The sequence below is a fragment of the Bos taurus genome, chromosome 15 (assembly GCF_002263795.3).
Source record: "Bos taurus isolate L1 Dominette 01449 registration number 42190680 breed Hereford chromosome 15, ARS-UCD2.0, whole genome shotgun sequence".
NCBI lineage: Eukaryota > Metazoa > Chordata > Mammalia > Artiodactyla > Bovidae > Bos > Bos taurus.
In genome coordinates this window covers 34,460,813-34,487,308 of record NC_037342.1, presented here as the reverse complement: position 1 = coordinate 34,487,308, position 26,496 = coordinate 34,460,813, and the positions used below count along the sequence as shown (strand labels likewise).

Here is a 26,496-nt window from a genome sequence, read left to right as displayed (position 1 = left end):
CCTCAGCATCATGCTCTTCTCCCCAAAAGCCTTGGCAGTTACACAGATTTACCTAGAAGTGCACTCACCTGTGACTTAGCAGCAGCAGCACTCACCTGTAAGTATAATAGTAAAGTCCCAGCCACAGGCTACCTGCTGGATGGCACAGCCAAGGAGCGATTTGCAGGGGGTAAAATACAGGACCTCCTCTGTGTGACCCAGCCCCAGCTGCCCATCTTTGTTCAGGCCACACACAAAAAGGCTTCCTTCATCTGCAAAATACAAAGGTTTTGGTGGTAGTATGTGCAGGGGAAATTACAACCGCCAAAGTGAGCAAAAGGATTTCATAAATTATCTGGAGTCATGGACCCACTAACTTTTTTCCCACCCAAGTTAATAAGCCATGCATGTTAAGATGCTCTGGACCTAATGGCACAGGGCCAAGGGGTTACAACCTAATATCTAAATGGAAACTCCAAGTTCCACAGCAGTGGCCAATCAATCACCAAATTGAGCATCTACTGTAACAATAAAAGCCAGTATCTATTTGGAATATAAAATGTGCCAAGTACTCTTCTAAGGGCCTCGTGTGTGAAGCCAACTTATCTTTTATGCATAGTGCCAGGGTGCACAATACTCGTAGAGGCCCACAAAAATGTTTTAATTAAAATTTTTTAAATAAAAAATATATGTAATAAAAATATATAATACTAAATCTAGCCTGGATTATATTAATCTTTATATCTGTGCCACTGTAAGTATAATTTTAAATATTTCTTTATAGAGGGAGGCCAAAGTTTCAAGTACCCATGAAAGTCATAATGCAGTCCTGTTAACTTACGGATTCTCCTTATCCACCACCATTATGCTCATGTAACAGAGAAGCAACTGTGGCACAGAGAAATTAAGTAATTTGCCCAAGGCCACACAGCCAGTAATTAAAAGAACCGGGATTTAAACCCAGGAGGTTTGATTCCAGAGCTCAAGTTCTTAGTCAGGATGGAACATGCCCTCTTTGGCAATATTATAGCACTTGTAATCCTTACTAAGTACTACTCCAGCTACTGTGAGGGAAGATTAAGGAAAATACAAAGTTCTTGCTCTCAGGGAATATTCAACTTAACTGCAAGGACTTCTAATTCATAGGTGAAAGTTAAATATCAATATACAGCATAAAGTATAATATACATTGCAACTTGGCCACTATTTGTCTTGTAACTTGAAGCAGTTTTCCTCTCTGAGCCTCATGTGGGGAGGGGAGAGAGGGGAAGAAAGGGGTCTTGATCTCTGAAATCCTTTTGGCTCTGACAACCTAGGATTCTCTGATTGTAGCCTGATTTCATCACAAAAATGCTGTCCTCTGCAAAATACAAAAGGCTGAAAGACGGTAACATAACACCCTAGGGGGAAATGTCCAAATAAGAAAGTGAGAGGCTGTTCTGGAAGGAAGTTACCTGTGACAACAGCAGAGTGGCCCCCTCCTCCTGTGATCCTCTTGATACAACCAGATTTACAGAAGTCACTCAGTTGCTGGGCAGAAAGCACATCTTCCTTGTGGCCAAGGCCAAGTTGCCCATAGCTATTTGCACCCTAGGGATAAAACAAGCCAATCACGAAAAAGTATGGGAACTTCCATAACCTCAGCTGGTCGATGTGAATCTACCAGTCCCCACCTTTCTCACCCTGACACTCCTCTCTGAGCCTAGGACAGATAAGACGCCATAGGCTCCTTCTTACGAAGATGTTATACAACACCTACACTTGGACAGAGGCCCCAGAACACCTCAGTTTCTATGTGGGAGGAGCCATCAGCATCCACAGCTCATCCTGGGATACTCCTCAGCTTCCCCTTCCAACATCCCAGCCAATATGTGTTGCTTCGGGCAGACAGCGTAGGAGTTCCTTCTGATAAAAATCTAGGATAGCTAAAGTAAGATATAATCAGGAAAAATAGGAACAAAGTGGGTGGGGAAGAATGTAGTAGTACTAGTTCTTAACCCTTCTCCCCACAGCCTCACTGGGGAAACTAGCAATGAGCTTCTGGAATCAAAGTCAGCTGCGGATTTTGTGCCCGCAAGCAGAGCGCATCACTGTTATTTCATACGCACAGTGAAAGAGGCTGGCAACGATCTCTAAGGACCTTTCCAAGTACACTGTTTTGGGACTGTAAGACTCACGCCATGAGATTCCTCTAAGGAAACATATTTCCCCTTGGTGGGCAATATGTGTGTCATCATTATTATATGATAAAGGTCCAGAATCCCTAACCTGAAACCTTTGCAGCCAGATGTATTTCAGTTTTGGAAGTTTACAGACTTCAGAAAAGCAATGTGGTATATAAATCATACACGCGGCTGCAAGGACCGGGAGCAGCACTCCATAAGTAAAACAGTATTATTTCTGCGGTGAATGGTACGAATACTCACAGTGGTCAAAGACTGTAAACAGCCTCATGTCAAGTCAGTATTGGCTTTTCAGAGTTTCCTGTATTCAAAATTGAAGATAAGGGATAATGGGTGGGCCTGCAGGGAAAATCTTATTAAGATTTTGAGAATCCTTATAATTTCTCCAACTACCTACTGCTGGTTGGTTCTTAAGTAGTAAAACTTTTAAAACGTGTTCATTTTGTAAGACACCTGAATGAAAAAAAGTGATTTAAACTCAAAAATGCATGCATGCATACAAACTCCTGTCCCGTGTGCTCTATTCCACAGTCATCCTGGGCTGCAAGGACTCCCTGCTGGACGAGCAAGCCATGCAGGGACACAGGTCCCAGAAGTCCCAGAATTCCCTAGGGCAATATTAGCTACCAACTACTGAGTGCTTGCTTTTCTGTATGTTGGGCATTAATTCTCACAACAGAGGAGAGGGCATTATCGTTCTCAGTTCACAGATGAAGAAACTAAGGCTCAGAGAGGTTAAATAACTTTCCACGGTCACACAGCTGAGTAGACAAGTCAAATGCCCCGCTCCTTTCATTATAGCCTATTTTGCCTCTAAGAATAAAGAAAAAAGGCATATATGGTGAACCAGCCCAGAGCTTACCTAGCAGGAAGCTAACTGTATGACCCTTTCTAAAACAGCACCCCAATCCCTTTACGTCCTTTTTCTGCTTTATTTTTCTTCATGGCGCTCCCTGGCATTACACTGTATGTTTACTTGTTTACTGCCTACCTCTCCCACTAAAAAGTAAACTCCATGAGGGCAGGAACCTTGTTCTTTTCACTGCTGTTTCCCTTGCATCTGAAATGGTGCTGGTCCAAAGAAGGTGGGCACGTATTTTACAGGGAATGAACGTAAGACCCTATGAGTCTCTACCTAGGAAAGACTTGCACAATGTGAGGTGGAGAACAAGTGTACAGGATTTCTCTGTTAGCTGTAAGAGCTCCAAGGCCCCACGACCAGGGCTACAGGTTGCTGAACAGAAAGTAATACACCAACATTATGGGATTCAAATTTGGCACCAAATTTTTGTGATGCAGCAAGAGGCCCTACACCCATGATAGAGCAAAACAAAGGGAAATTTTAATACAACCTATTACAGCTGTATTTGCCTCCCATCCTTATAAACAGTCCATACATCACACACACACACACACACACACATCTCTATAAAGGTAAATTCCCTTGTTATGAACTGATCTGTGTTCACTGAAAGTCATCTGTTGAAACCCTAATCTCAGTGCCTCAGAATGTGATTTGTATTTGGATTCAGGGCCTTTTAAAAGGCAACTAAGGTTCCATGAGATCATAAGGATGTGTCCCAAATCCAATATGACCGGTATCCTTATAAGAGGAAACACGTGAACACTCCCCACCCACAGAAAAAGCCGCATGAGGACACAGCAAACAGGAGGCCATCTCTAAGCCAAAGAGACAGGACCCAGACGAAACTAAACGTGCTGATATCTTGATCTTGGATTTCTACCCTCCAGACTGTGAGAAAATAAATTTCCATTGTTTAAGCCTCCCCATCTGTGTTATTTTGTTATGGCAGCCTTAGCAAACTAATACATCCCTCCACACAGCTAATGCAGCAGGAAGAATACACCATCAAGACTCCAAGCACAGCAAGGAGGTTAGGTTCAACAGTATTTTTGCTTCAGTACTGACAAGGCCATATGTGAAAGGCCTTGTCAGTACTGTCTACACAGACCCCAGTCCCTGGCCTGGGACAAACAGCCATCCCAGGCACACAGCCAATCCCTAATTCCACACCCAGCTCAAGGGCCATCTCAAAGGCACCTAGAGATTCAGACTGCCTCAAGCCACGCCAGGCTCTCCATTCTGCCCGTCAGAATACAATCCCGCATTCAATAAATACTACCCAGTGCTGATAATTAGCTTTAAAAAAAATTAGTCAATACATACTGGTTTTAACAGCAATAAAGGTCTTATCCTCTCCCACCTCCTTCTCCACCATCCCCAACGCAAGAGCTGCAAGTCTTTAATTCCTGTGCTTTTCCCAAAAGACCTGCACATAGTTCTGCACACAACAGGTACTCATTCATCCATTAGTCAACAAATGTGTACTGAGCACCTTACAATGTGCCAGGCGTGAGCCCCGCACAGTACCCACCCTCCTGATGCCTACATTCTAGCGAAGGAGACTGATATTATTAACAACTCATACATTTCAATACAATTATGCCCTGTGAAGAACTACAAGACACTGTGTCTGCTTGTTCCCATGCATCTGGCCGGATGCCTGCCACGCTCTCCTGTGCACAGGCTCTCCTCTTGCCCAACCACGATACATAAAGATGACCCCGTCTCTCAATGCTCTGGTCAAACCAACACCAGCACAGTCTCCCACACTCCCAGTGCAGGCAGGTTCCAATCACAGCCGAATATCTGCAACTATGCAGGGTCTCGCCGCGTGCACGGTTCAACACGGCAGGCCTCACACCAAAAGGATGCTCCAACCAGGCGGGGGTGGAGCTGGGGAAAGGCCTCCATCCTCCTGGCAACGGGAGGGTGAGAAGCACAGGTGGCCCCACAGGGCGGTAGTCTCTGCACAGAGCCCGCCGCGCGGTCTTTCCCAGCGCTATCGAGGCCTGAAGTCTGTCGCGGACTCACACACTGTGTCCGGGTAGCAGGTTCTTCCCTCTGCGCCGCAGCTCCTCCGATCCCAAGCCCCTAAGTCACCCACGAAGACCCTTCCCTCCCGATCCTCTTCTACCCAGACCCCAACCCAGGATCCTCCAACCCGGAGCGCCTCTCGGACCTCGACCACTGGGCCCCAGGGCCGCCCACGCCCAGGCCGGGGGCTTCCCAGGGTCTGTGCGACCCTCAGTTCCAGCTGCCTCGGCCCGGGGGCGGAGTCACGTACCCAAGCGAAGAGCGCGGCAGCTGTAGGGACGGCCTCCGAGGAGTGCGGTTCTGGCTCCATGCGGGCACTCTCAGCCCGCGCTTCCGGGGGGGCCGGCGCGGGTACAAGCCCTCCCGGAGAGAGGGCGGGGCGGGGGCGGGGCCGTCTCGGGCAGGGGGCGGGGCGGGGCGGGGGCGGAGCCCTCCTGGGCAGCGGGGTGGGACCCGCCAGGGAGGGAGCGGGGCGGGACCGGCCGGGCAGGGGGTGGGGCGGGGCCCGCCGGGGGAGAGGCTTGCCGAAGCGGGGCAGGCCTGGGAAGGGATTGGTGAAGGGTGTGCGGCGCCCACGCCGGGGAAGGGTCTGCGGCTGGCTGTGGGCCGCCCCCTCTTGCAGCTGCTAACCTGGCGCCGGCGGGAGCGGGTTTGCAGCTCCCCCATCACCCCGCCCCGGCGCGCTACGAGCGTCTCCGCCCCCTGTCTCTGGTCTCGCCCGGCAGCTTGGCGTCTCCTTCCCTCCCCGCGCACTCTATTTTTAGTAATAATTCTGTACGCTTGCGCTACGCTAAACCGTTCAGAAAGCTTGCTCAGGTTAGAGCCCCATGACGGCCCGGAGTGGCTGACAGAACGGGGATTGCATCACCATTTTGATGGGGAAGAAATTGAGCCTGGGAAGGGAGGTGGAAAGGGTCCTGTCTTAGGCCAAACTGGCTTCGGGCCTGCTTTGGTGTGCAGTTTGCAAGATCGAAGGGTGCTTCCTAGTGGGCGAATGTAGTGTCTTACAGCGTTGCTCAACGCCCTCAGCTCCTGGCACGGAGCGGGAACTCACCCCCGGATACTGAACTAAGGAGGCTGGTTTTCAACTGATTCCTGCCTGCCAGAGCGGCCTTCTAACCCTCAGCGCTTCCAGCATAGCCCCTGCCCGGATTCTGATCATCAGGTAATAACTTGGATAATAACTGAATGATTTTCATCCAGCAAAAATTTTCATATAAAACAGCTTTTATCAGACACACCTTCATACACTATCAGACAATTTTTCTGAAGGAAAATGTAGCAAAGAATACTACGAATATGAAGATAGCAATTCCACTTCTGTTCATTTATCACAAGAAAAAAAATTGGAACTATGCACAAACCCTTGTACTCCAAGTTATTCATTATGGGGTTACATATAATAGTAAAGAACTTAGAATCTAAAGTCCTTAAAGTTCAAAAACAAATTGATTAAATTGTATAGCCATGCACTTGAATACTAGGCTGCCATTAAAAAAAAAAAAACGTTTTGTAAAATAGTAACAGAAATATTCATGATGTATAATTAAAGCAAATATTATATCAATTTCATGCACACACACGCTGGGTGTTGGATTACAGGTGATTTTTATTTTCTTTTTTGTACTTTTTGTACACAACCCAGACTCCAAGCCACAACTTATCTTGCGGGTACAAATGGGGTCACATTAAAAAGATAGTCCGTATTCAGTGGTTCTTGACCCCTCTGCTGACACAAGCCTCCAGTACTCATCACCCTTTATACCTGAGAGGCCCTTGCTAGCGTCTCCCTGAGCTCTTATAGTATTTCCCATTCTTTCACTCCACCCACTCCTTGGTGTTTCTGCCTAAAGACCACTTAAGGGCAGCACCTCACGTTTACCTGTCCAGTCTGTGGCATCTTGAAAACATGGAGGACCATGCTAATAAAAATGAAAACCTTAGAGGCAAAGCAGCTCTTTGTTCTCAAGAGAACTTGATGTGCAAAAACTATACTGTTTGCTGATTGTTTTTAAGTTAAATGATTTAGTGAAAGTCACTCAGTCGTGTCCCGTTCTTTGTGACCACATACAGCCCATGGAATTCTCCAGGCCAGAATACTGGAGTGGATAGCTGTTCCCTTCTCCAGGGGATCTTCCCAACCCAGGGATCGAACCCAGGTCTCCAGCATTGCAGGCAGACTCTTTACCAGCTGAGCCACCAGGGAAGCCTGTTTTATAAGAGTGGCCTTTTATATGATCAGACTATCGTTCCTTTTTTTAAAATTAATTAATTGATTGATATTTTTGGCTGTGGTGGATCTTCATTGCTGCACACAGGCTTTCTCTAGTTGTGGTGAGCAAGGGCTACTCTTCATTGCAGTGTGCAAGCTTCTCATCGCAGTGGCTTTTCTTATTGTAGAGTATGGGCTCTAGGCATAGGACTTCAGTAGTTGCAGCACACGGGGCTCAGCTGCCCTGCTGCAGGTGGTATCTTCCCCAGCCAAGGATCAAACCCTTGTCTCCTGCATTGGCAGGTAGACTCTTAACCACTGGACCACTAGGGAAGTCCCTGACCATTCCTTTTAAGCATATGTAATAGTATAAAATTAGACCCTCCTCATCTCCATTTGGCTAGGACTCTTGGGCTTCCCTGGTGGCTCAGAGGTTAAAGCATCTGCCTCCAGTGCGGGAGACCTGGGTTCGATCCCTGGGTCGGGAAGATCCCCTGGAGAAGGAAATGGTAACCCACTCCAGTATTCTTGCCTGGAGAATCCCATGGACAGAGGAACCTGGTAGGCTACAGTCCATGGGGTAGCAAAGAGTTGGACACGACTGAGCAACTTCACTTTCACTTTCACTAAAGTAGTAAGTGCCAATTACTCCCACATTATAAAATGAGGTACAAAACCACCAAAGCAGAACTTGTGAAGGTGTCTAGAAACCTTCACATACCCTGGAAGTCTATGAAAGAGGTTGAAGAGGTTGAAAGAGAATTCTGAGAGGATACGTGCAATATTGTCAGTGTACTATGAATCCTGCCCATTTTGTGTCTAAGGAAAGGCAGGTGTCAGCAGGGCCACTGAGAGCTTGGCATGTATCCCTCCATGTTGGGACCAGGCAGGTTGCTATCTGGGCTTCCCTGGTGGCTCAGCTGGTAAAGAATCCCCCTGCAATGCGGGAGACCTGGGTTCGATCCCTGGGTTGGGAAGATCCCCTGGAGAAGGGAAAGGCTACCCACTCCAGTATTTTGGCCTGGAGAATTCCATGGACTGTACAGTCCATATGGTTGCAAAGAGTCAGACACAACTAAGCGATTTTCACTTCAGGTTGCTGTCCAGTTCATGCTGAGAAATATCCAATGGCTTCTGGCCAGATAACTGCTCTGATAGTGAGCAGAGATATTGTTACTTTGGAGGGGTCTTTCATGTCCAGAGATTTTAAGACAAAGAATGTCTGAATATCTCCTATGTGAGTGTTTCCCATGCGTGAGCAAATTGCCCAGGGTATAGTGTTAGACTCAGCCCATGGGAATTTCTGGAGGGCTGAAGGGACCCCCACAGGAGAGTTGACTACTAGATCCATAAAGGCTGAGCGAGATGAATTCAGCATCCCATTCAGAGACATTAATATACCCGAATTAAGAGATTCCAAGAAATAAGAAGTAGGAAGCTCTTTCAAAACACCCACAGACAATGAGTCAACACGAAATACTTACCAAGTACAGAAAGCATATATACCAAGTCAATAGTATCAAACCAAAAAGAACTTCTTACTCCTTACCTCTCCTCCTCATCACCATCCCCAAACCCTGGTGGAGCCAGAGGCATTCTTGTGAGTAGAGAATGAGCCACAAGAAAATAAAAACACAAAGCACATCTCTTCCTTTCTCAGTTCTAGAGGAGAAGAAAAACTTTAATCTTAAAATTTATAACACTGGAATTTTTAAATACTGAAATGAGAGAAACAGCTTAGAAGCTAAGGACTTAAAGTGAGCAGAAAATTCAATACAGGAACCTGAGATTTCATCCAAAGGGGCATATGAAGGAACAACCTAGAGTCAGTTTTCATAGTGAGAGGATCTGGAAGAATACAGTTGTTACTCAGTTTCATCCCTTGAATATACACGCATCAGTACTTTAACTAACTTATATTATCAAGTTATATCCCTTAATACAATTTCTTGAAAGTGTTGCAGTGAAGCTACTATCAATATTTGAACTATGTACATACCACTGACTAGCTCTTCCCATTAGCAGCTTGGTTGAGTTTCAGTTCTTGAATGAAGCTCAGTTCAGTTCAGTCACTCAGTCATGTCCAACTCTTTGCAACCCCATTGACTGCAGCACGCCAGGCTTCCCTGTCTGTCACCAACTCCCCAAGCTTGCTCAAACTCACGTCCATCGAGTCAGACATGAGTTTGAGCAATGAAGCTAGATACAAATTATTTGATGAATTATTGAATGAAGCTAGATTTGAATTATTTGATGGTAACACTGTCAGGTGCCTTGTCTCCCCATAAGAGGAAAATATGAAGTTTTTTGAGTATACGGAATATATCTGTATACTATACAGGTTAGGAAGTTTTTTCTTTTAGATTATCTTATTTGATCCTGTCAATATTACTGGTATAATAAGTATTGTTGGGATCATTATTTTATAGATGAGAAAGCTGAGGCTCAAAGAAATTAAATGATTTACTCCAGGGTCAGATTTCCACAGAATATATGCAGAAATAGCTAATATATGCAGAATTTAGAATATATGCAGAATATATGCAGATTAGCTAGCTACAGACCAGTTCTCTCACCAAAAACAATTAGGAAAGATGGGAAAATATTTTTAAAATTTGTTTTAAGTCATTGGAGAGCTATGAAAGCAGCCAGAACTTGGAGGGCCAGGATCTAAAAGCTGAGAGATTTCATTTGGCACTACTTTTCTACTTGAAGCATTTGTTAATTAGCAAGCAGTGACTTGGAGGCTAAGAAGCTGGGCTCAAAGAAAAAAAGGAGCTGGGCTGAAAGCAGCAGCTGAGAAGCTGAGAAACTGAACAGTACTTTTAGCAATTTTATGCGATCAGGAGGAGTAAGAGTAAAGGAAAGGAGAGCAGAAGTCCAGGATCCCCAAGGAAAAGCCCTGGTACATACTCAAAGCTTTCCTCTGAGATTCCCAAAGAGCTGCACCCTAAGAGTAGAGGTGACCTGGAAATAGACCAGCCCTCAAAGACTGAAATGTATCATCAAGTTGACTTAGCTCCTACTTGGACTAAGCACTGCCTGCTCAAGCAAAAGTTAATTTCTTCTGGAGGAAGATAAAATCATCCAGAAGCTATGAAGGATTTCTGATAAGGAGGTTAATGATTCTTTGCTGTCGTTCAGTGGCTAAGTCAGGTCTGACTCTTTTGTGACCCCGAGGAGTACAGCATGCCAGGCTCCTCTGTCCATGGGGTTCTCACTGGAGTGAGTTGCCATTTCCTTCTTCGGGGATCTTCCTGGACCAGGGATCAAACCCATGTCCCCTGCATTGGTAGGCTGATTCTTTACCACCGAGCCACCTGGGAAGCCCCAATGATTCTTTACATATGGCTAATAAGTTTATTTTTACAGAATCCTCTCACAATGTAATTCTTACAATAACCCAGGAAAGTACATCTAGCCCACTTAACAGATGAGAAACACAAGACTGAAACTTTATCAAGAATTCCAAAAACTGGTTACTAGGTTTTCCAGGTGTATTTGATTTCACTTATATCACATATTCATAGGCTTTTTAAAAGGAATAAGGATGTTACAGATTTTTGAAACTAATAAAATTCTAATATACATTTAAATCCATTTTCAACATACATTTGACAAAAAATATATGCTTATTGAAAACATAAATTTTGTGTCCTTTTATTATCCAAATGACTAACAAACTTTCAAATCATAAATGTGTATCACATTGTAAAATAAAGACAAGACTGAAATAAGACAACAGTGTCTTTATACATTTCCTAGAGAGTAATATACAAACTCTATTATGTGTTGCTCTAGTAATTCCAGGATTTTTTCTTTCAGTTTGGACACACTTTGGTGTGTCATTACCACTGTATAACTCCAAATGACAAAATAGGCAGATTAAGAAATGTAGGCATTCTGACAACCAGATTTTGAAGCGTTCGTTCTTCAAAAAGTCAGGAAAATACCATCTGTGTCTCTGAGTAATAACTCACTGATTAACCATTATGAACCGCACTTTTGGTTCAAGTCTGTTCTGATATTTGAGTAAGTATTAACATATTCCTTGAGGCTTTGAAGAAATATATTTAAAATGCATGAAAACTCTAAGACTCTCAGGATTCCTCATTTACCAAACATCACAAATTCAGAGTTGTGAAAATCTGACATCAATCATAAAATGTTTCCATTATTCTGAAGATGTGAATTATAATTGTTGTGTCTTTAACATTTACTTTAGTGTGCTTTAATCATAGTGATTTGAAATACCATCATTTAAAAATTCAATAACTATGATTCTTTACCATAATCAAGGTTGTATGAAAATAACCAGACACAGTATGCATAATTTTTTATTTGCTATCTATCATGGTTTGCTTCATAGATTTCCTTGCAACCAAATACTATAAACTACTTAACCAGTATTTCAAATGGTTTCAGATTAACTGACTTAGATCTAGTACTATCAAAGGTATATTTAACAGTTGATCAGCTATTAAAATTTACAAGTAATGTAAAAATCTGAAGTACCATAAATTACTCTTCCTAATTCTATTTCCTTGTATAATATAAAATGAAATAAATTTTAAGAGTTTTTAAATTTTCCTTTGAGGCCTAAAAAGGATTAAAATATCTAGTGATCTGTTGGAAAAAAATGTTAAATGATATACAATTTGACTATTAATGTGAAAAAAATTAAGGACACAGTTTTTAAAGTAGCTGATTATGAACAGAAAATTGGCTGAAAATATGACCCTGGCTTCCCTGGTGGCTCAGACAGTAAAGAATCTTCCTGCAATGCAGGAGATTCAGGTTCCATCCTGGGGTCGGGAAGATCCCCTGGAGAAGGGAATGGCTACCCACTCCAGTATTTTTGCCTGGAGAATCCCATGGACAGAGAAGTCTGGTGGTCTGCAGTCCATGGCATCACAAAGAATCAAACACGACTGAGTGACTAACAGTTTCAGTTTCATTCACCATTAATAGAAATGAGATCACTGGGAGAGGAAACTGATGGAGCACAATATTCAGGTGATTCTGAGTTCCTTTTTGGACCTATAGAGTTTAAAATTCTTGGCAGGGCTGCCATTATGCACAACCCCATTTCATTCTATGTAAATAGTGTGACAAGAAGTTACACAACATTGGCCTAATTTATGGGGCATTAGATGGAAATATCTAGTAGGCAGTTGGATTTAAAAGGCAAAAACTCAAGACAGGTGTTAAGAGTTAGAATTGCAAATATGGGACACATACGGAATAAGAATTGAAGTTATGGACACGGATGACATCTCCATGAACAGAAAGCAGAGAGAAAAGAGGGCCAAAAGCAGAAACTTGAGGAAAGTCTTCTTTTCGTGGGTGCGGGGAGAATAGGAGCAAACTGAAAAAATAAAGCCTGTCCTGTGGCCTCCAGAGTTACCCGTTAATACCAGACCTGTTCCTTGTACTACACCGCTGACACCACATAAAAGCCAGTGCTAGCTACCTTCACTGTTTCAGTGTCAGTCTGAAAACGCTCTTCCTGACATTTCTTACACCATTTTCTTCCCCATTTCCGCACCCTATACCCTCACGCCTGGCCTTCCTATTTATGGTCTCTGCTTATACCTTGGAAATAAAGTGCTTGGCACTGCTTTCCAACTTTAACTTGGTACGTCTCTGCTCTGTCTCAGTTTGAACTCTCCCTCTTAACAACACTGTCTCCTGCTAACCTGAGGACATTCTCTGGGGCTGCATGTCTGAGTTCAGGGCCTTGCAAGTGGCACACCCACCAAGTTCCCTTTGGCCTCCTGAGTAAGGCAGATCGTGTAAAACATACAGAGTGCCATAGAAAGAAAAGACCATCCCCAAGGAGGATGGTCACTCGGCAGGGGCTCCCTAGTGCCTACAAAATAAAGTCACAAATTCTTAACGATTATGTCCCAATCAGCCTTTCTAGATTTAGATACTCCTATTTCCCTATAAGACATTACACTTAAAATTAGACTATCTGCTCTTTACTAGGCATGTTTCATATGCAAAGCTCTCTCTGCTTTTGCTCAGGCTAGCAGTGGAGAGAGTTGGTTTCCTATTAAATTGAGGCATGTGAATGTGACCAAGCTTGGCCCAAATTTGATGATAAGCAAGATACTGTAGAAATAAGAGGATCTTAGATAACAATATGGATTAGCTCCATAATAACCATCAAGGTATTTTAAGTGATCATCATTTTACTCAAGAAGAACTGGGGAAAATAAAATCAGGCTAAGAATAGATTTATCCATTGGGTCAAGCAAATTCTCTATAAAAACTGGGATGGTAAGTGAATTGTATCGTATGTGAATTATACTTCACAAAAGCTGTTACCAAAAGAAAAAAATAAGTAGTGGCTAAAATATCTAGATGTGTGCTCGGGGTATCTGGGTACTCATTTTCAAAGAGTAATGGTCCCTTAAAGAAGGTGAGTAGAGAATATTGTTTGGCTGCTGTCCCTCCACAATCAGCTCTTTAAGCAAAGCCACAGTTGGCCCACAGGCATCTGAATTGGTGCTCAGATGCTTTGAGGATGAGGACTGGTAACTGTCAGATGCTCAGCTGCCTGCTGACCTTAGCAAGGGCATCACTGACAACATCCAGCTCATGCTGAAGCTCGTTCATGGCGCTGGTTATACTCCTGGTATCTTTCAAGATCTGAATACTCCGTGTATACGGATTATACTTCACTCCAAATGGACGCTTGATTGTCTTGGTAAATTCTCTATATAAGAAAACAAATAAGAGGCGATCAGTTTCTAGGGCGAAAATGATGAAAACAGAATACTGTCCATTAGTCTAACATTGAACATATCTAAACATTCAGAAAACGAAGATCATGGCATCTGGCCCCATCACTTAATGGGAAATAGATGGGGAAACAGTGGAAAAAGTGTCAGACTTTATTTTTTTGGGCTCCAAAATCACTGCAGATGGTGATTGCAGCCATGAAATTAAAAGACACTTACTCCTTGGAAGGAAAGTTATGACCAACCTAGATAGCATGTTCAAAAGCAGAGACATTACTTTGCCAACAAAGGTCCATCTAGTAAAGGCTATGGCTTTTCCAGTGGTCATGTATGAATGTGAAAGGTGGACTGTGAAGAAAGCTGAGCGCCGAAGAATTGATGCTTTTGAAGTGTGGTGTTGGAGAAGACTCTTGAGAGTCCCTTGGACTACAAGGAGATCCAGCCAGTCCATCCTAAAGGAGATCAGTCCTGGGTGTTCATTGGAAGGACTGATGCTGAAGCTGAAACTCTAATACTTTGGCCACCTCATGAGAAGAGTTGACTCATTGGAAAAGACTCTGATGCTGGGAGGGATTGGGGGCTGGAGGAGAAGGGGATGATAGAGGATGAGATGGCTGGATGGCATCACCGACTCTATGGACATGAATCTGAGTGAACTCCGGGAGTTGGTGATAGACAGGGAGGCCTGGCGTGCTGGGAATCATAGGGTCGCAAAGAGTTGGACACGACTGAGCAACTGAACTAAACTGAACTGAAACACTTTGTATACTTCATGTCCTTTTTGAAATGCCATTAAACTTTCCCTCTCCCCTATCTGGAATGACTTGCTCCTGGATAAAATGCAAAACGATGTTTCATCTGTATCTCTTTAAGGCTTCCAATTTGGTATATAGTAATTTGCATACATTGTGTTTTCCCTATTAGATTATAAACTCTCTGATAGGAAGGAATGGGAAGTAACCAGTTTCTCAGTGTATCTGATTCATATTTGCAACCCTGAACATAACTGTAAACAACACATCCTAAATATTTACTGTGGAAGGGAGATATGTTCCAGGCAGAAGGTGCCTCAGCTCAGTTCAGTTCAGTTCAGTTGCTCAGTCGTGTCCGACTCTTTGGGACCCCATGAATCGCAGCACGCCAGGCCTCCCTGTCCATCACCAACTCCCGGAGTTCACCCAGACTCACGTCTATCGAGTCAGTGATGCCATCCAGTCATCTCATCCTCTGTCGTCCCCCACTCCTCCTGCCCCCAATCCCTCCCAGCATCAGAGTCTTTTCCAATGAGTCAACTCTTCGCATGAGGTGGCCAAAGTACTGGAGTTTCAGCTTTAGCATCATTCCTTCCAAAGAAATCCCAGGGCTAATCTCCTTCAGAATGGACTGGTTGGATCTCCTTGCAGTCCAAGGGACTCTCAAGAGTCTTCTCCAACACCACCGTTCAAAAGCATCAATTCTTCAGTGTTTAGCTTTCTTCACCGTCCAACTCTCACATCCATACATGACCACTGGATAAACCATAGCCTTTACTAGATGGACCTTTGTTGGCAAAGTAATGTCTCTGCTTTTCAATATGCTATCTAGGTTGGTCATAACTTTCCTTCCAAGGAGTAAGCGTAGAGGGCTTCTAATTATTAGCTGTTTACTTCTGTGACTTGTTACATTACTGGACCTATATAAGGCAGAGGAAAATTAAGGTATGAGGAAGATATACTTTACCTCATCTTCTCCTTTGCATCTTCAAAGCTTTCAGATACAAAGTAGACATCCTGAAAAGTTGTGATGAGACACTCCTGTTTGCATGTAATCTTGGGGTCAAAGGGCTTTACTTTGGCATGTCCAGAAAGAGCATGCTAGAGGACAAAGAGTCCATAAATCAAAAAATACTATCCATTTTCATAGATCACCTTCTTCACACAACTGCCAGAATCAGCACACCTCTGAATGTATTACAGAGTGGTCCCAATCTACAATTCCAAACTTATTTCCTACATCTCTATTTAATCCACAATATACTAAAGTAAAACAAATGAATTGCTATTCCCTATAAAATGCCCCACTCTTTATAACACTCTTCTCCATGTAGGATATACCCAAGGATCTTTATTTATTTACTGTTAATATGGCATCTGCTTTCTACCCAACAGTAGTTATTCCTATACATGACTTGTACCCTCCAGCAGGTGGTGGGCTCTTTGAGAGCAGGACTGTACCTTCCATTCACCACCTAACAGAGGTTCATTCCTTTATTGGATACATAATAAATCTCACTGAAGAATTCCCTAGAAAGTACTGAAGTTATTGTTAGCACACCAAAAACAGTGAGGAAACAGCAAGACTTTGTTAAGCCAAAGCTTTAAAATACTTATTTATTTAGAAGATATATCTATATTCTGAATAGGCATCTATATTCAGAAAACTTAGGAAAGAGAGAAAAATACCTCTTAGGTAATGCTTACTGCCACCCCAAGTATTTTCCACAGTAAGCTCTTGTTCAAATCCAGAAACTATTTCAGGTCACATCAATTACATTAAGTGAATATGGTTACATGCAAATATTTACAACTCTTACTTTGAGTTCACTGATGGAAGAAAGTAAGCCGGCACCAAAGACTCTTAGCTGCCCCTCTTGTTTGCACAGACCAAACTCCACAGTGAAGAAGTAGCACTGCAAAAGGACATCAGCGTTACCTTCACATCGTGGATGGCTCAGTTTAAAACAAATTACGACGTTTAGGCACTGACCCAATTTATCCTGGAATAAAATCCAAGACCCCAGATTGGCTCACAAGTATTTCTACAGTCTGGCCTTGACCAAGTCAGACTTCTCAAACTTTTGTTCCTGGAACTCTTACATACCTTCAAGTATAACTAAGGACCCTAAGGACCTTCCGTGTATGTGGGATATAGCTAACTATATTTACCATATTCAAATGTAAACTGAGACAAAATTTAAATATTGACATTAATTTTAAAATATAATAAACCATTTTATGGGCTTCCCAGGTGGCTCTGTGGTAAGGAATCTGCCAGCAATGCAGGAGACCCAGGTTCAATCCCTGGGTCAGGAAGATCCTCTGGAGAAGGGAATGGCTACCCACTCCAGTATTCTTGCCTGGAGAATTTCATGGACAGAGGAGTCTAACCGGCTACAATTCATAAGGTGACAAAGAGTAGGACATGAGTGAGTGACTAACACATTAAGTTCCTTGAAGGTGGGAATTAAACTTTACTCATATTTGTATTTCCAGCATGATGTCTTATAAAATGCTAAAAAATATTTTTAGCATCATTTTTAGAGAACCTATCATTTTTTACTGAAAAAAAGGGTATATAAACTATTAACATTGTTGTATTCTAGTGTTCTTTATTTCTCTGCCTTTTTTTTTTAAGCTCATGTCTTCTTGAAGTGAAGTGAAGTGAAGTCTCTCAGTCTTGCCTGCCTCTTTGCAACCCCGTGGACTGTAGCCTACCACGTCTTCTTTGGATAAACCTTAAATGTCTTCCTTTAGTGTTATTTAAACTATTTAAATTAAATTAAATATGAGCAGAGACAAATTTTCTAATGCTCATCTGGAATATGTACTTTTAAACTACACAAAAACCCACATCCCACCCCAGTTAAGAATTAATGATCTGTATAGCGATTTCCAGATTTATACCGTTGCCAGTTTTTGAACAGCCTCTTCTGAAGCTCCAAGAGAAGCCAGGCCAATTTCTTGGGAGAACTGAGCAAAACTAGGTTCAGCCAAAAGAGGAACATGACCTAAGAGTTCATGGCAGGTATCTCTGAAAAAGAGGTACAAGTTGTCACACTATGACGTTTAACATAAATGCATGATCAACCATTCAATCAAATAAAAACCTGATCTTACTTTTATTCAAACTGATCAGGTGGTATTACTTTGGAAATGGACCACAAAGGACATTTTTATAGTAAAGAAATTATTTTGGTTCAAAACCTTGAACATTCACAAACACATATACATAAATTCACGCACATACCCACAGACATCCACATGTCACCCCACCTCCACCCCCAAATCAGGTCTCTGTTCAAATGTCACCTTTTCAGAGAGTCCTTCTCTGATCACCCTTTTCAAAATAGAAATACACACACGCACACACACACACACACACCTCTGTCCCCTTTCCCTGCTTTATTTTTCTCCATGGAACTTATAACCACCTGATATTCTATTTTATTCATATTTACTTGTTTGTTTATTTCTGTATCTCCCATTGGAATATAAGCCCTAGGAGGGCAGGAAACTTTGAATTTTTTTCAGTCTTACATCCCCTATGCTTAGAACAGTACTTGGTACCTAACAGGTTGTCAGTTACTACTGGTAATAGTAATGGCTAGCCTGTATAGCGCAGAGAACATGTATTACAGGCCAAGCACCATTCAAAATGCTTTACATGTGCTAATTCACTTGATCTTCATGAAAACAAAACTCGTGAGGTAAGTACCATACTGATGGATGGAGCTGCGATAGAGGTACTTACGGTTCTGGAGTGTAGAGAGGATCTGAACTGTGTCTCACATACTGTGTGCAGTGGAAAACTCGAAAGGCTAAGCCTGATAAGAAATCCCTTGGTGATAAGTAACCAGCCACAGGACGGATGGAAAAACCTGTGCGTTCTGCAAAGCAAAGGAGAAAAATGTTCCCCAGAATAGACTAGTTGCTGCAACATTTTAATTCTGCCAGTGGCACCAAGTTACCACTTGGAGGGAGAACATGAAGCTAAAACATGTCACACAAGTCATAATTACAATGGCCAGACGGTGACTTAAGAACTTTTACACATGACATCTCCTTTCATGTTTATGATTGTGCCAACCATAAAACTATGGCTCAAAGACTCAATAATGTGCCCAAGGCCACACAGCAGATGATAAATGTAGGATGAACCCAGGCCCTACACTGCACCTTGCTGTCTCCATGAAGAGGTTAAACTGTTCCTTAGACAATCTTTCTTTTAAAAAAAAAAAAAAAAAACTTTAAAAATCTGTTAATTTACACCAGAACCATTTTTTGAAACTATGACATTCTTAGCCAGTACTCCCTCTTGTAGTTTCTTTATTATCTGAACTGACTGGTGCTCTTTCATTCCCCAACAGTTGAGACTGCATGCCCACTGTGAAAGTTACTTGCTGCAGTGGCTCTGGGGACCTCTATAAGCTCTAATACTGTCCTTCATTTCAAACTCTCAGTTCAGTTCAGTCGCTCAGTCATGTCATTATTTGCGACCCTATGGACTGCAGCACACCAGGCTTCCCTGTCCATCACCAACTCCAGGAGTTTGCTCAAACTCATGCTCATCGAATCAGTGATACCATCCAACCATCTCATCCTCTGTTGTCCCCTTCTCTTCCTGCCTTCAATCTTTCCCAGCATCAGGGTCTTTTCCAGTGAGTCAATTCTTCGCATCAGGTGGCCAAAGTATTGGAGTTTCAGCTACAGCATCAGTCCTTCCAATGAATATTCAGGACCAATTTCCTTTAGGATGAACCGGTTAGATCTCCTTGCAGTCCAAGGGACTCTCAAGACTCTTCTCCAACACTGCCATTCAAAAGCATCAATTCTTCAGTGTTCAGCTTTCTTTATGATCCAACTCTCACATCTATACATGACTACTGGAAAAACCATAGCTTTGACTAGATGGACCTTTTTGTCGGCAAAGTAATGTATCTGCTTTTTAATATGCTGTCTAGGTTGGTCATAGCTTTTCTTCCAAGGAGCAAGCATCTTTTAATTTCATGGCTGCAACCACCATCTGCAGTGATTTTGGAACCCAAGAAAATAAAGTCTCTCATTGTTTCCATTGTTTCCCCATCTATTTGCCATGAAGTGATGGGACCGGATGCTATGATCTTAGTTTTTTGAATGTTGTATTTTAAGCCAGCTTTTTCGCTCTCCTCTTTTACTTTTACCAAGAGTCTCCTCAGTTCCTCTTTGCTTTCTGCCATAAGGGTGGTGTCATCTGCGTATCTGAGGTTATTGATATTTCTTCCGGCAATCTTGATTCCACCTTGTGCTTCATCCAGCCTGGCATTTCTCATGATGTACTCTGCATGTAAGTTAAGTAAGCAGGGTGACAATATACAGCCTTGACAATATGCTCCTTTCCCAATTTGGAACCAGTCTATTGTTCCATGTTCAGTTATAACTGTTGCTTCTTGACCTGCATACAGATTTCTCAGAAGGCAGGTCAGGTGGTCTGGTATTCCTATTTCTTGAAGAATTTTCCACAGTTTGTTGGGATCCACACAGTCAAAGGTTTTGGCATAGTCAATAAAGCAGAAGTAGATCTTTTTCTGGAACTCTCTTGCTTTTTCTGATCCAACAGATGTTGGCAATTTGATCTCAGGTTCCTCTACTTTTTCTGAATCCAGTTTGAACATCTGGAAGTTCTCAGTTCACGTACTGTTGAAGCCTTGCTTGGAGAATTTTGAGCATTACTTTGCTAGCATGTGAGATGAGTGCAATTGTGCAGTAGTTTGAACATTTTTTGGCATTGTCTTTCTTTGGGATTGGAATGAAAACTGACCTTTTCCAGTCCTATGACCACTGTTGAGTTTTCCAAATTTGCTGTCATATTGAGTGCAGCACTTTAACAGCATCGTTTTTAGGATTTGAAACAGTTCAGCTGGTATTCCATCACCTCCACTAGCTTTGTTCGTAGTGATGCTTCCTAACACCCATTTGACTTCAAATTCCAGGATGTCTGGCTCTAGGTGAGTGATCACACCATCATGGTTATCTGGTTCCTGAAGATCTTTTTTGCATAGTTCTGTGCATTCTTGCCACCTCTTCTTAATGTCTTCTGCTTCTATTAGGTCCATACCATATCTGTCCTTTATTGTGCCCATCTTTGCATGAAATGTTTGCTTGGTATCTCTAATTTTCCTGAAGAGATCTCTAGTCTTTCCCATTCTATTGTTTTCTTCTATTTCTTTGCATTGATCACTGAGCAAGGCTTTCTTATCTCTCTTTGCTATTCTTTGGAACTCTGCATTCAGATGGGTATAGCTTTCCTTTTCTCCTTTGCCTTTAGCTTCTCTTCTTTTCTCAGGTATTTCTAAGACAACCTCAGACAACCATTTTGCCTTTTTGCATTTCTTTTTCTTGGAGATAGTCTTGATCACTGCCTCCTGTACAATGTCACAAACCTCCGTCCATAGTTCTTCAGGCATTCTGTCTATCAGATCTATTCCCTTGAATCTATTTGTCACTTCCACTGTATAATTGTAAGGGATTCGATTTAGGTTATACTTGAATCGTCTAGTGGTTTTCCTTACTTTCTTCAATTTAAGTCTGAATTTTGCAATGAGTTCATGATCTGAGCCACAGTCAGCTCCCGGTCTTGTTTTTGCTAACTGTATAAAGCTTCTCCATCTTCAGCTGCGAAGAATATAATCAATCTGATTTCAGTATTGACCATCTGGTGATGTCCATGTGTAGAGTTGTCTCTTGTGTTGTCAAAGAGGGTATTTGCTACAACCAGTGCATTCTCTTGGCAAAACTCTGTTAGCCTTTGCCCTACTTCCATTTTGTTCTTCAAAGCCAAACTTGCCTATTACTCCAGGTATCTCTTGACTTCCTACTTTTGCATTCCAGTCCCCTATGATGAAAAGGACATCTTGTTTTGATGTTAGTTCTAGCAGCCCTAATGGGTCATCCTAGAACCTTTCAACTTCAGTTCACACATTCTGGTAATTCCAGTTCCACCCCATTCCTTTGTACTTGGATTCTCCCACTCTGATGGGCAAAAGAATTTTCCACAAAGATGGAGATGTTCATTATGTGGACTACCCAGTAGGGTATCCACTAGCCATGTGTGGCTACTGAGCACTGAAATGTGGCTAATGTGGTTGGGGAACTAACATCTTGATTTACATTTATTTTAATTATTTAAACAACCACAGTTGTCTAGTGGCCACCATATTTGCCAGGGTAGGTAGCCCTTTCCAACTCACATTTTGTTGGAGCTGACTCTTAATTTTGGTTTCTGTCTTTGACACTTTCCCTTGAAACATCTTTAGCTATAAGTTCTGCAGCCTGCTCAAGCTCCAGACCCCAAGTGATCAGCTTTCAGTTTCATATCCATAACAAAATATTTCCTCTAAATCTCATGCAAATGTGATTTGATAATAACTTCTGCAGCATATGCTAGTCTATCTTTGTTAAGCCCCACAAGTTCATGTGCTTTGGTTCTCTGCCATTCTTAATCACTACTATTTTTAAATCTAGTTTTCATAGGAACTACTACCATGGGTTCTTCCCTTGAAAAAACTATATTGCCATCTTCTGTTTAGTTCTTAGTTTTGTATACAGTGGTTGAGGAATGAGAATTATGGAGTTGAAAAAATATGTAGATGTTTATAACAGTCTATGTAATAAATTCTATTGTGATTGGAAAATACTGTTTTTGAATTTATCACATAGACTGTTATAAATATCTACATATCTACTCAACTCAGTAAGATAAACTCGCTTTGGGGCTTTCCTGATAGTTCAGTTGGTAAAGAATCCTCCTGCAATGCAGGAGACCCTGGTTCGATTCCTGGGTCAGGAAGATCTGCTGGAGAAGGGATAAACTACTCACTCCAGTATTCTTGGGCTTCCCTTGTGGCTCAGCTGGTAAAGAATCCGTCTGCAGTGCAGGAGACCTGGTTTCAATCCCTGGGCTGGGAAGATCCCCTGGAGAAAGGAAAGGCTACCCACTCCAGTATTCTGGCCTGGAAAATTCCATGGACTGTATAGTCCATGGGGTTGCAAAGAGTCGGACACGACTGAGCAACTTTCACTTTCACTAAACTCCCTTTGAGTCAAAAACATAACTTCTATTTTTTCCCCTAAAGTTCTAATCTGCTGAGATCAAAGGGGATGTTTATTTCTCTTACATATTGTAGACTCTGGAGATCATTGGTCATTTTATTTCTTATTTTAGCTAGGAAAAAATAAGGAAACCTGGCCCAAGTAAGCATGATGGACTAAAAGGAGGAAAGTTGTCCTTACTCTTCATTTATGCTTCCCCTAAAACATCTTCTTTGGGAAAACAGTAGAATCTTAGTGTAGAAAGGGGCTTCAGAGATCATTTACTCCAATCTTTCCAAAGGTGCCTGAATCTTCTCTGTCACAGATGGGTATGGAACTTTTGCATGAACATTTCCATGGATGTAGAACTGATCATCTCATTAGCCTGCTGCATTTCAAATGGCTATTTTAGCAAGATCTTCTCCATTTCAAACTAAAAGTTTGCTCTTTCTATCCAACTGTCCTTTACTTTAGAGCTGTAGAATAATCCCTCTAATATATAAGATGACCTTCAAATATTTAAATAAAGTTATAAACTCCCCTAAATTCCCAGGTTTCCTAAGGATCCTTCAGATTTTATTTATCTGATACATTTTCCTATCCCCTTACAATTCTGCTCACTTTCCTCCACATTTGCTCCAGGTTATGAATGTTCCTCTTCAAATGTGGTGCCCAATTCTCCAGGACAGAATACAGAAAAATTCTGACTTCCCATATAACCAGATGTTAGTCCTCTATTAAAAATTCTGTTGTGCTTGAAAAAGAGTTCAATACTCCTTTTATAAAAATTATACAGAGTGAAGTAAGCCAGAAAGAAAACACCAATACAGTATACTAACGCATATATATGGAATTTAGAAAGATGCTAACAATAACCCTGTGTATGAGACAGCAAAAGAGACACTGATGTATAGAACAGTCTTATGGACTCTGTTGCGGAGGGAGAGGGTGGGAAGATTTGGGAGAATGGCATTGAAACATGTATAATATCATGTATGAAATGAGTTGCCAGTCCAGGTTCGATGCACGATACTGGATGCTTGGGGCTAGTGCACTGGAATGACCCAGAGGGATGGTATGGGGAGGGAGGAAGGAGGAGGGTTCAGGATGGGGAACACATGTATACCTGTGGCGGATTCATTTTGATATTTGGCAAAACTAATACAATTTGTAAAGTTTAAAAATAAAATTTAAAAAAAGAAAAACATACTCAACAAAAAAAATAAATAAATAAATAAAAGCTAAAACAGGAAGGAGACCCGTAACAGAGGCGATATATGGATATGGTACAGCTGATTCACTTTTCTGTACAGCAGAAACTAGTAACATCATAAAGCAACTATACTACAATAAAAATTAATTTTAAAAAAGTAAATAAAAATAAAAGCTAAAAAAAATTAATTAGCTCATTACCTTTTAAAAAGTTTGAGACATCTTCCAATTGTGGAATATTATCTTCCCGGTATCCACAGTATTTAGAAAGCAAAGGTAAGTTTTTGAGATACTCTCTGCAAGCATGGGTTGGGTAAAGTTTGTTGAGCTCTCGGAACACAGTTCCCCAGGTCCTAATCTCTTCTTCAGTGAATTCAACCCTAGGAATGGGGTCTCCACTAATGAGATAAAGAGAAGAAGTCATTTTGAATTAGCATCCAATAAACAGCATATATTTTATTTTCTATGTACTATATGAGCATAATTTATGCCATTTATTTCTTTATTTCAAAGTTTTAAGTTATTTTTATAGTACACTTACTGTTTATAGTTCATAGCCAAATCTGCAAAATACTTTCGTCTTTTACGGTAGACGTTGTCTTTGAAGCCCTAATAATTAAAGAAAAGGTTTTAAATATCCATTCTAAAATATACTTGACAAATAATTTAGAAAACATTTCATTATTATGCGAGTGACTATAAAGAAGGGCTGTATAACTTATTTTGAGCAAGCACTGTTTAGAAGTTTATGATCATTTTAAAGTCAATGTTATATGACAGCTTTATATGATAGTGACTACAAAGATAAAAGATACTATGGATATAAAAATACTACAGTTGCTACAAAAATAAAATAGTTTGAGGAAAAAGAAAAGTATCACCCTAGTTAAAGTACATTGTTTTCCAAGGGCGAGATTTTTTTCTTAATTGTCTGACTACATCTTCAATTATATTTTCCTATACAGTAATTAATAACAAAGTAGTAATTACTAATACTTGATATTATGGCAGCTGAATCTAGCCTTGGAGTTTATTGCAAAATGCTGACATATTAATCATTTGCAGAAGCAAATAATGATAATAAAAACAGACAAAATAGTAACATTAGAATTTATACCTATAAAAGATATTTAATAAAAACAATAGGCAAAATAAGGCATCAAACAGCAAGTCTCAGGAGGAAATAATCAACAATACAAAATAGGAAAGAAGGGGAGGACACTTGAAAGGAAAGAATGAGACTTGTATGTTTAACATAGATTTACAAGTCCCTACTATGCCCCTGGCCTTGTGCTAAGATTCAGAAAAACACAGCACAATCCAGGTCTTCAAGGAGTTTATGTTAACCAATGATTTTGAAGCATATGATAAATGGCTTGTTAGAGACAGGCACAAATACCACTCGAACTCACAAGAAAACTCGAATCCAAAGTATGTGAAGAGGACAGTGGGGGTAAGGAAAGGGTCCCCGGCGCTGACTCCTAAGCTAAGTCTCAAAAGAGGAGCTGAGAGAGCTAGGTGTAGGACAGGAAGCACAGCACCAAGGGCAACGCAGAAATAATAGCATGTTGTGCCTGGGAAACATACACAATCCAACACTGCTGAAGTCTGGAGAGCGTGGAGCGCGGTGAAGACTAGTTACAGGCCTGCTAACAAAGGTCTGTTTGACCGCCTGGATTTTAGTCTTGGGGTAATTGGAAGCCATTGGGTTTTTTTTTTTTTTAATAACAACTTTATCAAGATGTAAAATCACATACTTTAAAATTGACATTTTAAAGTGTATAATTTAGTGGGTTTTAGGATATTGTGCAACCACCTCCACCATGATTCCAGAACACTTTATCACCCCAAAAAGAAACACCCTACTCATTTGCAGACTACTCTCATTTTCCCTCATCCCCAGCCCTGAAAGTCACTAATCTACTTCCTATTGCTAGGAATGTGCCTGTTCTGGACATTGTATATAAAAGAAACCACACAATATATGGCCTTTTGTGAATGGCTTTTCTTTCACTATGACAGAGATTTCAAAGTTCTTCACCCATGCTGTAGCATGTTGAGTGTTTCACGCTTTTTTATGGCCATTAAAAGGAAAGTGAAGTCGCTCAGTTGTATCCCACTCTTTGCAACCCTGTGGACTGTAGCATACCAGGCTCCTCTGTCCATGGGATTTTTCAGGCAAGGATACTAGAGTGGGTTGCCATTTCCTTCTCCAGAAGATCTTCCCAACCCAGGGATCAAACCTGGGTCACCCACATTGCAGGCTTTACCATCTGAGCCACCAGGGAAGCCTCATGGCCATTATTATTTCATTTTGGGGACATACCATGCTTAAGTTATCCATTCATCATGATGGATATTTGGGTTGTTTCTACCTTTTTGCTACTATGAATAATGCTTTCATGAATATCCATTTACAAGTTTTCGCATGGACTTA

The 26,496-nt window shown here is 41.6% G+C and overlaps 2 protein-coding genes and 1 long non-coding RNA gene across 5 annotated transcripts in view; 1 reads left to right on the top strand and 2 right to left on the bottom strand.

The window, feature by feature from the left end:
- SERGEF (secretion regulating guanine nucleotide exchange factor) overlaps positions 1-5,450 on the bottom strand; it is a 248,199-nt gene extending 242,749 nt beyond the window's left edge. Inside the window, exons 1-3 of one of the 2 annotated variants that reach the window (XM_059874868.1) lie at positions 5,312-5,450; positions 1,434-1,569; positions 96-251 (exon numbers count right to left, since the gene is read on the bottom strand). In XM_059874868.1, the coding sequence (XP_059730851.1) occupies positions 96-251; positions 1,434-1,569; positions 5,312-5,371 (352 nt within the window). In that variant the 5' untranslated portion in view covers positions 5,372-5,450. The remainder of the gene's footprint in view (positions 1-95; positions 252-1,433; positions 1,570-5,311) is intronic. The other variant, NM_001076021.1, reaches the window with a different exon arrangement.
- LOC132342323 (uncharacterized) lies at positions 5,413-25,781 on the top strand. Its single transcript, XR_009490656.1, has 2 exons — positions 5,413-6,226; positions 17,416-25,781. It is a non-coding gene; the product is annotated as an uncharacterized lncRNA (long non-coding RNA).
- TPH1 (tryptophan hydroxylase 1) overlaps positions 10,757-26,496 on the bottom strand; it is a 32,540-nt gene continuing 16,800 nt past the window's right edge. For both annotated transcript variants that reach the window (XM_005216077.5, XM_002693039.6), the window contains exons 5-11: positions 24,601-24,668; positions 24,261-24,457; positions 18,532-18,667; positions 17,685-17,811; positions 16,595-16,690; positions 15,742-15,875; positions 10,757-13,997 (exon numbers count right to left, since the gene is read on the bottom strand). In XM_005216077.5, coding sequence (XP_005216134.1) covers positions 13,823-13,997; positions 15,742-15,875; positions 16,595-16,690; positions 17,685-17,811; positions 18,532-18,667; positions 24,261-24,457; positions 24,601-24,668 — 933 coding nt within the window. In that variant the 3' untranslated portion in view covers positions 10,757-13,822. The remainder of the gene's footprint in view (positions 13,998-15,741; positions 15,876-16,594; positions 16,691-17,684; positions 17,812-18,531; positions 18,668-24,260; positions 24,458-24,600; positions 24,669-26,496) is intronic.